This window comes from Mesitornis unicolor, unplaced genomic scaffold, assembly GCF_000695765.1.
Source record: "Mesitornis unicolor isolate BGI_N332 unplaced genomic scaffold, ASM69576v1 scaffold3801, whole genome shotgun sequence".
NCBI classification, from domain to species: domain Eukaryota; kingdom Metazoa; phylum Chordata; class Aves; order Mesitornithiformes; family Mesitornithidae; genus Mesitornis; species Mesitornis unicolor.
In genome coordinates this window covers 60,969-74,231 of record NW_010164656.1, presented here as the reverse complement: position 1 = coordinate 74,231, position 13,263 = coordinate 60,969, and the positions used below count along the sequence as shown (strand labels likewise).

General features: G+C 41.8%; 1 protein-coding gene across 1 annotated transcript in view; it reads left to right on the top strand.

Annotated features, from left to right (window-relative positions):
• Positions 1–298: 298 nt before the first annotated feature.
• Positions 299–13,263, top strand: part of TRPM8 (transient receptor potential cation channel, subfamily M, member 8) — a 38,789-nt gene continuing 25,824 nt past the window's right edge. Inside the window, exons 1-7 of the mRNA XM_010194392.1 lie at positions 299–415; positions 1,701–1,774; positions 4,599–4,755; positions 8,549–8,726; positions 9,082–9,254; positions 10,444–10,618; positions 11,678–11,745. Of these exons, the coding sequence (XP_010192694.1) occupies positions 299–415; positions 1,701–1,774; positions 4,599–4,755; positions 8,549–8,726; positions 9,082–9,254; positions 10,444–10,618; positions 11,678–11,745 (942 nt within the window). The remainder of the gene's footprint in view (positions 416–1,700; positions 1,775–4,598; positions 4,756–8,548; positions 8,727–9,081; positions 9,255–10,443; positions 10,619–11,677; positions 11,746–13,263) is intronic.

Sequence of the window (13,263 nt, the reverse complement as noted above, 5' to 3'; positions counted from 1 at the left end):
GAAAGAGTTAAGAGATGGCAGTGAATTGAATGGGATGACAGAGAAGGTACATTTCTTTCTTAAAGCACATTGACTTGGAGTTCTTTTCGGAGTGGGGAAAGAGAGGAAAGTCTTTGTGGTATGAAATAAGAGAAAATATTTTCTCTGTTAGTTTCGTATTTTAGGAATCAATACACTTGCTAATTCTTTATGCTGAATTCAAGTAACCAGTCACTTGCCTTCCAAGGGCACTAAATGTCCTTGCTGGTTTTTATCTGGTGAAAGAAATGACCATTGCTCCTACGTCTGCCCCTCTGCCATGCTCTTTCAGGTTTCTATGGGCACCATGCGGCACCGAAGAAATGGTAATTTTGAGAGTTCGAGACTCCTCTATTCCAGCATGTCTCGCAGCATAGACGTGTCCTGCAGTGATGCTGTGAGTATCTGGTACATCCTTGATAAGCTTGGCTGTTGTCTTGGGTATGGGCTCCAGGGGTTATGAATTAGGTTGTCTCAGGAGAAAGCTGATTGATTTTTCAGTTATTCCCTTATGGAGAAGCTTTCCTAGCCCCGTGGCCCTTCCAGCAGTGGTGGTGTTTTGTTGACATGGTAGAAGTCTAAGGATGTATTGCATTCCTTTCAACTCCCCCAACTCTTTATTGTACATTCTTAGTCACTTACTGTTTTTAAATTCTTTTTCACCTTTCAATTTGAGACAAAATCCTCTGTCTTTACAAAGAAGAGCCCCAGCCTCTTCATGTAACTTGATAGCAAAGACAGACAACATATAATTATCTTAAACATCCCTTGAAAAGCCTCAATCATTTTCTAATCACAGCCATTGTCTGGCAGATTTCTTGCTCCTGATGGGCTTACACAGGCCTAGTGACCAGCTCTTGAGTCTTTAGCATGTGGTTCTCCCTCCCTTTTATTTTTTTGGTCTTGCATAATTTTGGCTTTTACTGGCTAATTATATTCTCTTTAATTTCTTTGGTTTGGATATTATAGTCCTTTCCAAAGAATGCTTTTCCACTTGGAATAACTTCCTCTAACAGCTGTTTCACTACAAGTGGTACAAAATGGTACATGTAGCTATAGCTCTATGTCATCCGTTTACATCCCAGGCTAAATCTTGGCTTGCAAATCCAAGCTGTGCTTAAACAGAAACAAAAAAACCAAACCTCCAAACCTTTATCAGCAAGTGGGAAACTTTTTTTGCTTTCCTAGCTTGCAGAGGTAGATTAGGAGTGAATTCGCATCTCCCAGGTTTGAAAGCATCCCCTGCACTTGTGGAATGTTTCAAGGTTAATGTAAGAGTTAATGGGTCGACAAACTGAAGAGACTTTGCATTCCACATTAAACATGACTTTAGTTGTTCAGGTCTCCTGCTGGCCTCTCTTTGTGTTGAATTTAAATAGCTGCTACTCAAGAGGACATTGATTTTTTTTGCCATGGTCCTTTCGGCAGCATCTAGACCAGAGTTAACCACTGTTTGGGAAATACTGTCAGTTGTGCAACTCATCTGGAAACGTGGCAATGCATACAAATAGAAATGCACTACTGACACCCATCACTACTTTCTAGTTGCCTCCCACCATCCATTTTGAGAAAGTAGACTTAGGAATTTGCACAGGTTTTACTTTCTGTTTAATTTGACTATGCTGTTTCTGAGGTTTCTCTTGTTTTATGAGTTACTGGCAGTAATTTTTTTCTTTTCCAAGGATTTGTCCAACTTCATTCAAGAAAACTTTAAGAAGAGAGAATGTGTCTTCTTTACACAAGACACCAAGTCAATGTAAGCAGACATTTTTCTCTTGTTTTGCAGGCATGAGGGGCTGAGCTGAGGGTATTTCTGCTTGTGGGGAGCAAAATTTGGGTTTTTTTGTGAAGTGTCTGGATCTAGCAGTGCAACCTCACCTCAGTCTCGCTTGTACAACTCTTTTCCTTGTCACTGCTTGATTGCATAGGCCTGGGGATTCTGCAGTCATGGTCATAACTGCTGGAAGTCTGATGGTTGGACAGGCACCCTGGTGTGCTTCTCCCAGATCTAGACCAGTGCTCTCCAAACCATTTTGATTGTACACCCCATCAGTAAAAACATGTTGAGCATATCCCCCAAGATATATTTATTTCTAAACTATGTACATTTACTACTGTACTAATATTATTTACATTATAAAACATACACAAAAAGCAATTAAAAATGGTGAGATAAAGATGAAATAAACACTATTTTTTTTAAGTTTACTTAATGCACCCCCTACTTTGGAGACTGCTGCTCTAGACTGTCAGAAGTTCCTGTGAAAACTGGGAATATATCAATTTTGAATTACTCCACAACTGACTTGATGCAAATCTAAGGGCCTTGCCTTCATGCTAACTCTGTCAGCATGCCTTCCAGCAGCTCTGTTAAAGAGCTTTAATATCAAATTCCCTATCTAAAGCGTGACTGTGCAATATATAGGTGTTTTTAGGGATGCAGTACCAGCACTGGTATTAGTGTATAACAATGCATGTATGTATCAGAGCTTTGCATAATTTAAATTTTCCTTTTAAACCCAAATCACAAATTCTGTGCATAAGCCTTTACAGCAGAGAGATACAGCTGCTAGTTTTTGCTCAGGCTGATGTCCTCTTAAGATAGGATTTTATACCTGCTCTTTATTCAGGTATGAGTACTTATGCAATGTAAATTGGAGGACCATAACATTGCCTTTGTTTGGAGGTTTTTTTGGGCATTTTATTGCTTTGGGGTTGTCTGGTGGTTTTTTTTGGTAGTCTCAAGAGAAAAGTGATCAAACTAATGCAGCTGGAGAAGTCCTAATATAGAGCTCCGAGGGCTCTCAGTAACTCCATTCTCCTCTGAAGCTCGGAGGAAAAATGCCTTGGAGAGCGAGAGGGAGGGAAATTAGTCTCATTTCAGAAAGTCTTATTAGGGTCCTCTTCTGCCATGTAAAATGGGATGTCTGGCAAAGGACCAACAAAGGATGGAGAGCTGGTTCTTATCAGCTTCTCCTCCTACAAGCCCACTGGGAAAGGACTGCAAGTCATACTTCATAACTTGCTGGAGTTTTTTTGTCTGTCTATTTTTAAGGTAAGCTGGTTTAATTTGCAAGCTACAGTAGAGTAGAAGAAACCATGTAAGTTTTCTCTCCTTGAAAGGCATGCTGTGACTTACCTTTACAGCAGTCTTCACAGGAGAGCGGTAACCTAATGTTTGCAGTCTGCCAGCTAACTCTAAAGGTCACTGTAAGCACACAAGCTAATGTCCTCACCTTAACCCTTTTGGGCCGATGCATTTTTAAATTTTCCCCCCCTCTGTATATTGCCAAACCGCACAGTGTGTTAATAGCATTGTTCCTCTTGCCTTGTTTCCCCATGCACTTTTTTTGTGCTGCTGGCAAAATTAACATTGTGCAAATGTTTGCCTGATGTTGCTTGTTAAATTGGACTGTAGGGGCCACACTTGCTTCCTCCTATTGCTGTTGGCAATACTTACTGTACTTGTCTGACTACAGCTGTCGGTCAACCCTGTCTTTTCATAAGCAAGGGCCCTTTCTCCACGCCCTCTGAGGAAGCAGGGGTATAAAATACACAGATTTCATGATCTGTGCTGCAGTTTTTCCTGGGAAAAGAGTTCTCCTAGCTTTCCCATGTAGTCTTGCACAAATAAAGTGCAGATCCTTCCTCCCCTTGATGCAGTTTCAGTGTGGGGAGGAGGAGATTGGTAGTGACTACACACCATGCTCTGCAGTGAGCAGGGGTGGTGGTGGGGGAAATGTGCAAGGAAGACAGCAAACTGCTTGCAAAATCTGCTCAGAAACCTGGTGTCCATTCCCTTTTGATGTGATTGTGTGTTAGGTGTGCTTAGACACCAGTCAGGCCCTGAGTTTGCATGGAAAATGGTTACACTTAGGAACTCAGTGAGCTCTTCTTATCTTAGTGAACTCTTCATATCTGGTTGAGAGCACAAAAATGGAAAGAAACCATTTGTACACATCAGGCTAGCAGCTGATGAGGTCACTTCTGATGGTGTCTGATGCCAACTTCTCATTCATTCTCTTCATTTCTATGCATGGCTGTAGTGTTTCAAATTCAGCTGCTGGTGGTCTAACTTGGTTTGTGATAATGAAAGAGGTCACTTAGGTAAGGTCCATCCAGAAGTGTCAGCTCACCTCTCAGTACAGACTGGTTCCTGAAATGTACTCCAGTGCTAGACAGAAGCAGATTACAGGGGCAGAAAGCATGATTAAATGCTAGTCTTAGCTAGGAGCTGGTTCCTCTTAGCTGATAATTTGTCACATGGCAAATCCAAGTAGAGTCCCATACACAACTGGTTCAGTAGCTCCATGTGCTGCTTGGCTTGTTGAATTGTGTTGGTACAAGCCTATTCCCAGACTTGGCACTTGATGTGACTGCTGCTGTAGGCACCCTGTACTCCACTGGTTCCTGGTTTGCAGAATGATGCTTCTTGGAAATGTCTTATTTGAGCAGAAGTTTTGAAGGTGATCTCAGCTGTGAAAAATTTTTGTCTCTTTTATAATAGACATATAGAAGCCTACTTTGCTATGCTTCGGATGATAACTGTGAGGGTTTGTGCCTATTCACTCTTCTTTCAGGGGCAACTTATGTAAATGTGGATACCCTGAAAATCAACACATAGAGGGCACTCAGATTAATACCAATGAAAAATGGAATTACAAGAAGCACACTAAGGAACTTCCTACTGATGCCTTTGGGGACATTCAGTTTGAAAACATGGGAAAAAGAGGAAAGGTAAGTGATTGTATTAAAGGTACGTGTCAGGCCCCAGTTGGGTGCACTGTATTCCAAATGCTGAAAACAAGGCCGATGGAAACCCCTAAAAAGCAGGGAAGGTGAAGCTAAAGTTGATTTTGTTCTAATGGGAATTAAAGATGTTAGGCTATGAAGGAGACAAGCTGGTTTCTCAAGCCCTGAAAGCAGGTAACGAAGAATGATTTCTTCTATCTTATTAGTTGCATAGGTTGATGATGGAAGTGAAAAGAGGTTATCTGTTTCCAGGCATGACAGAAGAATGAGTGAATGAGATTGATGCTCAATTATTATTTTTCTTTTTTTAATGTACCTAGTTATGTGTCTTGTTTTCTTGTCATTAGTCTGTAATACAATTCTGAAGGTCTTGGGCTAGAAGGTAATAATTTAAAACTAGATCTGTGATGTCTCTCACCAGAACTCTGTACCTATCAGTGTGCAGTCACAGTGGCCATTTTCTGGTCCTTGTCTATACTGGGATGTCATGGTGCTGAGGAGCAACTTAGTAACCCTTTTACCCATCTTTAGTGGTGAACCCAATGTGACAAGCTTAAGGTCCTGAGTGATCAAGCTCCTGATAAAGATGCTTTGTTCCTGACTGTCTGATTTCAATGCCAAGACAAGGCTGTTGTTTGCAACATTGCATCTTTCCAGTGTGGACTAACTTATGGTTTAGAAAGAAAACGGTGTGAGGGTGTTCACCAGCGCAACTCTTAGGACAGGAGCATGTGTGGTTTGTATTTGAAGGTGCAGCAGGATCCATGAGGTGATAACCATAGGGATTTCATATCTGTAGGGATGTAAGACCTTTCTTCAGTGAATTTGTACTCTTATATAGAGAAGCTGCACGTACCTGCTTTAGTACTCCACAAAACCATCAGTCATGCTTTGTAGAGGTTTTAATATTGCAGACTGTCATCCAACGCCTGCCTGCAGAGCTTGCTGACCCATATTCCCTTCCTCCCTAGCTGTTATATGTAGATCATCATAGTTTGTGGATGTATGGCGCTCCTTTCCTTACAGTCATATCTTATGCCTCAGAGTGGACACTCTGGAGGACGTTGTGGGATGCTGGAATGGGGCTTGTAAGCCCACACCCTCATAGAGTGACTTTGTTTGAAAGGGCTCTCCAGAGCTTTCTAGCCAAAACTCTTGCTCAAAGCATATGTGCACAGACCAGCTTGCTCAGGCCCATAGCCAATTTAATATTGAGTGTTTTGCAGGGTGGAGATTCTTCAATGATGATGAATTCAGTGGGGATGTAAGATATCAGTGAAACTTTAGGGGGGTTATGCTGTTTGTTTAGGGTTGTTTTTTTCCCCCTCCTGTGCTTTTCCTTGGTGTGGGGATAGTGGAGGGGTTGAAAGAAGAAAATAGCTGGTATCACTGTTTGTGATGATTTAGACTGGTACTGTGTGCAGAGTCACATGTGGCTGAGCTCATCTGCCTCTTATAAATGACTAATATTTACTGCCAGTGCAGCTTGCTTGAGACAATAAATGAGGAAAATTAGAGCATGTTATGTAAATTAATTGGGCTTGTTTTATGCAAAGTAGCAGAAAAAAGAGGCATTTTTGTGGGAAGTAAGGCTGAAGGTTTTGAATCACACTTGAAGAGATCCAAGTACTTCACGTATTTGCTGATATGCATATTTTAGCTTCATACTACTGTGTTGTAAGCTGCTGTATACCTTTACTGAAAGAAGAAATTATTTGTTGTATTGCAAAATTTTTGAGTTCTTAAAGCTTAAATATTCTTTCCTCATGTTGTGTTCCCCTTCCCAATTTGGAAATTGGTTTGTGTCCTTAGTTGCTTCACGAGGACTCTCAGGGCCACGGTACGTGTTTTAGAGCAGGCTTTGCTCAAGTGTTTTATGTAATTCTGCTAATCCATCCCATCAGCACATTGGCAGGAGTTATGTCTCTATTCCTCATTCTCATTCGCTGCATCGCAATGCACCTGCTAGCCTTAAACACGGTAAAATGTTTTCTCTCCATCTTGTGTGCAGAGCAGAGTACTTCAAAGCCAAGGTCACCTAAGAGTTGCAGACTGTTGTCAATGAGGGATGGGATGTTTTATATCCCACATTGTACTTTTTAGGATGGGTGAGTCCTAAGAAGTCCTGAGCGGAAATATTGGATGTGAACAGAACAATACAATCCCTACATTTGAGTCCTGCTTGCACTCTCCTATTTTTGTTTGTTGTTGCTGTAACATTCAAGGACATGGCAGTTGCTGGATTTTATGTTCTGGTAGCCCTCAATCTGAAAAAAATATTTCTCTGAATACTTTTCTGAGTTCAGCAACTGAAATACGCTTAGCATCGCCTGTGTTTGAGGGTTGGTTGGATCAGTGATGGTTGGGTTGCACCAGCCGGCTGTACCAGGAGATGGCACCGTTGTACCTCGGAGAAGGAAAGTAGCTGGGTTGAGCGGTTTACCCGCCTGAGCACAGCCTGCAAAGGGCTCTAGAGATGGCAAGTGCCAGGAATAGAGTTGCTGGTACATTGAATGGATAGATGAAAACAACGAGTTATTAAACAGGAAACCTTAACTGTTGGTGGAACAAAGGTAGCCATACAGATACAAGGTACTTTGTGTATCAGTAGAGTTTAGGAGAAATCCCTTCTAACTGCAGAGCTAACAAGATTTGCTGTGGGGATGGCTTGCCAGCTCTGTTTAGTTAATGTTTCTGGCAGGCTCCCCTCTCCTATCAGTAACCCTTTCCTGAAAAACACCCAAGGCTTCCTGTGGCTTAGTGCACTTCCTCTTAGTGCAGAAGCTGTGGGAGTTCCTTGGCTGTCCTGTGTAGCTGCTGGAGCCTGCTACACTTCCTCTGTGATGTGCTGCTCTGAGCCAGATGCAATAGCTACTCCTGGGAACCTGTCCTGAAACAGATGAATATGTTCTTCCATTCAAATTAAGTGCCTCTCAAGAGGCATGTCTCAATGGACATTTCTTCCTCAAACTAATCCCTTGGTTTTGATCTCCTGCAAATATTGGGCAATCTATACAAAATCCCCTGTGATTCAGGTCCAAGTTACTCCTTTTCATCCTCTGGTATGGGTTGTATAGCCATGACTGTCTTCCAAAAGTCTGTCACACTAGACTACTAAAAGTGATGGAATTGCAAAGGGGCTCTTGAATGGTGTAACAAGAAAAAGCCAGAAAGCCTCTTAAAGAAATGGAGACTTAGTAGATCCATCTGAAGGCAAATTATCTATCTACTGTGCTTTTTGGCTTCTCATACAGTGTTCAAACTTTACCACATATTTGGTAAACTTATATGTTATACTTAAAGTGCTGTTATGGGTGTATGTTATGATAGGGACACCGTGCACACGGGGCTTGGAATTTATAGTTCATTAAATTAAGGCTTTAATAGTGTAATCAAAATACAACTGTAATTATTTTTGGTTCACTTACAACAATACTACTACTAATCCATAACCGAAACTGTAAATAGCATTGCTGCAGTTAATATTGTTATACTATAACCATCCTCAGTGCTGTATTCATCCTTCCAATGTTCCTCTGAAGCTCAAGGTCGGTGCTCTTGCCTTCCTCTAGTGGAAGGTAGGTTGGGTGCCTGGTTGTAAGGAGAGGATAAAGATGCTTTAGAAGAATAAACAAAGACTTCATCATCACTTCACCTCTTGTCTACTGACTGTTGAATAAGGGTGTACATTAGAGAAGAAAATGCAATTTCTGGTCTGTTCCCAGCTATCAGTGTTTATCTCTTGCCATAATTATTCTCTTATTTTCTCTCTCCCAAGTACCTCCGTCTATCGTGTGACACAGACTCGGAAACACTCTATGATCTCATGACCCAGCACTGGCACCTGAAAACCCCAAACCTTGTCATCTCTGTCACTGGGGGTGCAAAGAACTTTGCACTCAAGCCCCGGATGCGCAAGATTTTCAGCAGGCTGATCTACATTGCCCAGTCCAAAGGTAAAGACCTGCCTATGTGTCTGTATTATTTTATTGCTGCATAATACTGTTGGAGAGGTAGCAGCTCAAAGGGTCAGCAGGGAAGCAGAGCCTTTGTTTTGTTGCTGTTTGGCTGGTGCACTTGGGGCAAATGCAGCCTAACAGTTTAAAAGCCACAGGGTTGAGAGCTAATCATCAGATGCACATGATAACATCAGGTAAGTTGTATAGCATAAGTTTTATGTTTATTAAAGAATAAATGTCTCTTCTGAAGTAGGGTCTTCAGAGAGGATTGGGTTGTGGTATCTTAAATGTAATGCATTAGAAGGGTGAGTATTCCACTGCATTCTCCCAGATTATTACTTCTTGTCCCCAGGGGCCTGGATTTTCACAGGAGGCACACATTACGGGCTGATGAAGTACATCGGGGAAGTGGTCAGAGATAACACCATCAGTCGGAGCTCAGAGGAGAATGTGGTGGCTATTGGCATAGCAGCCTGGGGCATGATTTCCAACAGAGAAAGTCTGATTCGCAGTGGTGATAATGAGGTAAGAAACATGTTCATTTGGTGGGGAAGCAAAGAGGGGGCTTGGCTGTCAATGATGCAGGTTGTATCTCTGACTGACTGCTGCTCTCAGCAGTAAAAATATCTGTGCTAGGCTGATGCTGTCAGCCATGTGATGACTGACTTGGGTGTTCAGTCAAACTCTGCTTGTATATGTGATAACACAGAGCTCAACAGAATGCTTTCCAATGCAATGTTTATGTAGAAGCACATCTACCACATCTATCAACTATGCTGGAGCTACTGTGTCCTAAACAATTCAACCTGGGCCAGCTTTTCTTCAATGTATGTAGCAGTGAGATGAAGCATCAGGTACTCTTACCAGAACAGGAGGAAACCAGTGTTCTCACTTTCCAGATGGTTGTGCACATCAGGCCTGGTGGGGAAGACTTCAGCTATGGGCTTAGAGCGTCTGTGTGGAAACTCATCTGCTCTGATTTCATGTCTGGCAGAGCATTAGTGAATAACTTCTTTGATGGTTGTTCTAGCTGCTGTGAAATCCCTACACAGTAACCTGTAGTGGTGATGCCCATGAACTAAGGCACATTGTACCTGCTGCCGCTGTTACAGATCTTGCTCATCAATACTATTGTCCTATTTGTCAGATACCCTTGTCTTTTGCCCACTAGATGTTATAGAAGGTGTCTAAAAACCATTGTGCTGATAAATAAAAGCAGTTTAGTTTACTGAAGTTTCTAAGGAGGTTTGATGGTTGGTCTCAAGAGGTCCCTTCCAAACTAAAAATTCTGTGATTCTGTGAGTTGTTAAAAGTAAGTTTGCACAGATTTAATGTTTCTGGTGGCTGAAGGAAGCATACATTCCTTAACAGGATCTCTGAAAGGACCAAACTGTTCTGTTCTGTTTAAACTGTTGCAAATAACTTCAACTGTTCCACTGAATGAGGTGAAGAGGATTATCTCAAATCAGGCCACTCCTGTAAAGAAAAACTTTTTCTGCGAATACTTATGCTGTGATCTTTAGTGGGGTTTCTTTCACTCTCTTCTGCTGCAGTTGGGACTGCCAGCAAGCAGTGTCTTGCATTGGGAAATCCAGACTCCTAAGTAAAGAGGACTAGTTGGTGGCTAAGGGTTAGCCTGTCACTGGGTTGTTCTTGAGGGCTTCTGCATGTTCTGCCCATGCATCTCTTTTAAATGTTGTGCTTGTGCTTCTAGGGGTACTACTTGGCCCACTACATCATGGATGATCTCAAGAGAGACCCCCTCTATTGCCTGGATAATAATCACACCCATCTCTTACTGGTTGATAATGGCACCCATGGGCATCCAACGATAGAGGCAAAAGTACGAACTCAGTTAGAAAAGTACATTTCGGAGCTGGTTATCCCAGGTAAGTGTGGAGATCATGTTGGAGACCTCCTTCCCCTTAATCCTTGCATGCTTTGGGGCTGATTCACAGTGATTTTTGTGAGAATAAGAGTGGTAACATCCCTGGGATGCTGAGCTGGAAGGAAAGTCTTAACTGCATTGCATGCTGAACACTTTCAGGAACAACCAGGCTTCTTCAGAGCAATACCCCTCCCCTCATCTATCTTTCTGCATGTGGCAGTAATCTGTGGGACACAGCAAACAATCCATTGCTGCCATACAGTCCTTCCCTCTCTTTCTGCTGGACTATTTGCTGGAAGTTGACCCTTTTACATACTTCCCACCTGGCACTGAATTCCAGGTATTTGAAGCACAATTACACAGGAGCTGAAATTAGGCTTTTCCCAAAATATCCACTTGTGAGAGTGATTGATCCATCTGAAGCCTGCTCCTGAATAATTTCTCTTTCAGCCCCTTCTGTGCCAAAAAGGAGAAAAATCCAAAGCCTTGTCAGGAAACTCTTCATTAAAGAGGTTGTTTGGTTTGGTTTTTTACTGTGAACATCACTGAAGTGTACTTGCTGTTAGTCATGACAGAGCATCCAGAATCATTATGAAACTCAGGATGTCTTTTAAACAGTAGCTCCTAGATTTACAGATTTCTTAACTTTCCTTTGTAATTGAAAATGTAAAGTCAGAGGTTCTGAATCTTCAACTCATGGTAAGAACTTTGCACCAAGATTCAAAGTGATCAAAGCAGTAGGTAAACAGAATAAAATCACATGTTTCAGGCACTTTGGAGCCAGTAAAAATCATGAATGTGAGGAGGAAAAATGCATCTGGTGGAGAAGGGTGCCTGAAGCCAGCTATACAGCACGTCAGACAAAACTGAGTTTTCATTAAACCCAGTAAAGGTGTTAATGTATTGATTTTGCAAAATCAACAGGAACCTAGTATTGGAGTATCTGGATGAACTGCTTGGACATTTTTTCATTGTACTCAGGATAAATAAGTTGTTCAAACTGCATTAATGAGTTGAATATTTTTCCCCCCTTTTTTTTTTCTTTTGACTTATTTTGCAGAATCTAATTATGGTGGGAAGATTCCAATCGTGTGTTTTGCCCAAGGGGGCGGGAAAGAGACTTTGAAAGTAAGTCTATTTCTTTTACTTATTTCTAGGAGCGACGGTAGGGACACTGCTGTAATATTTAAGACAGATTGCTCCACAAGCAACATGATAAAGTAGACAGTCTTATTATTTACTGAAGCTTGCCTAGCATTTGCTATAGAAAGACCTTGCTTGCCATTGCGTTTAAGCTTATGAAGTTTGTTTCAGTTAAAATTTCTGTGCAATGTCTCTACCTCAGGCTGACATCCTGGAAAACTTTTGCCTGGGACAGTTCAGTTGTCTCGGTTCTTCCATTACAAATCTGTCACAAAAATGTTTGCTTCATGTGCTTATTAGCAATCAGAAGAGTCTTTGTCAGCTATGTAGTGTGCTTGATCCTTTTCATACAGATTTGCCTCAACTTTGTTTTGGGAAAACTTGGCTTGTCTGTGCTTAGTGGAGATTAGTGCTTGCTTGTGATATACAGAGAAGATCAGCCTGTGTGAAGATACTCCAGCTTGGAGCTTGCTTGAACTGACTTGTGGTGGCTGCCCCTGAGAACTGCAGACTGCACATAGTTTAATGTAGGCAGCTGAGCAAGGCAGCAGGGCTCTGCTGGCTCTGACCCTTCTAAACCTCAAAGGGAAGGGAGCAGAAGACAAGATCTTTGTACTACCTGTTCTGACCAGAGCTATGTTGTTAATATTGAGGCTAATCAAACTGGTTTGCTTGTCAGGATGACAAACAATGTGAATTCAAAGCACAGTCTCTGTTACCACTTCATTGCTAACATTAATCAATTAGTCTGAACTGCTCTGTGAAATTTCAGGTCATTATCTCAGCCTCCCTGTTTTACTGCCATTCACGTAATTAATTTTAGCTTTGCCCAAAAGTAGATAGTAAGGGAACACAGATGTAGAGTTCAGTGGGTTAATCAGAGGTCCTAAGATTAAATGAAACATCCTTTCAGGTTTCAGAGCAAAGCTTTGCTGAATAGAACATGTTGAACATGCCCATCTCCTTTTAGTTTCAAATTGCCAACATTTGAGAGGATTTGACCATCACCGAGGGAGCTGTTTTTATATGCCACACAGTATAGTTACTTGGGCAGCTTGGTGATTACAGATACATATTATGGAGAGAGCTCAAATCCACTGTTAAGAGATGATACATAACACAGATGTACTAGCTGTCTAGTCAGAATGAGTAACAGCCTTGTTAAACCAATGCCTCACTCCTACCCAGAGGTTCCTCTGAAAAGTAACTGGATGATAGTTCAGTTAAGGGTTCATGCCAATCTCTTGACTATTGATCAGTGTTACTAGTACACAGAGACATTCATGTCTGCCTTTTTGCTCATTTGTAGGTGAAGCCATTTTCTCAAGGAGTAGGCTGAGTCTCTGATGAGCCCAAACTGACACAGCAGGTTTCATGCTGTGGATGTCTGTCCTTGCCATGCCTTCATCTTGGCCAGGAAAGACTCCCTGTTTCTCAGCTTCTGTGACTGGTGCATGAAAGGAATCAGCTTTAGCAGAGGAGAAGTCAAACTATTTCAAGCTT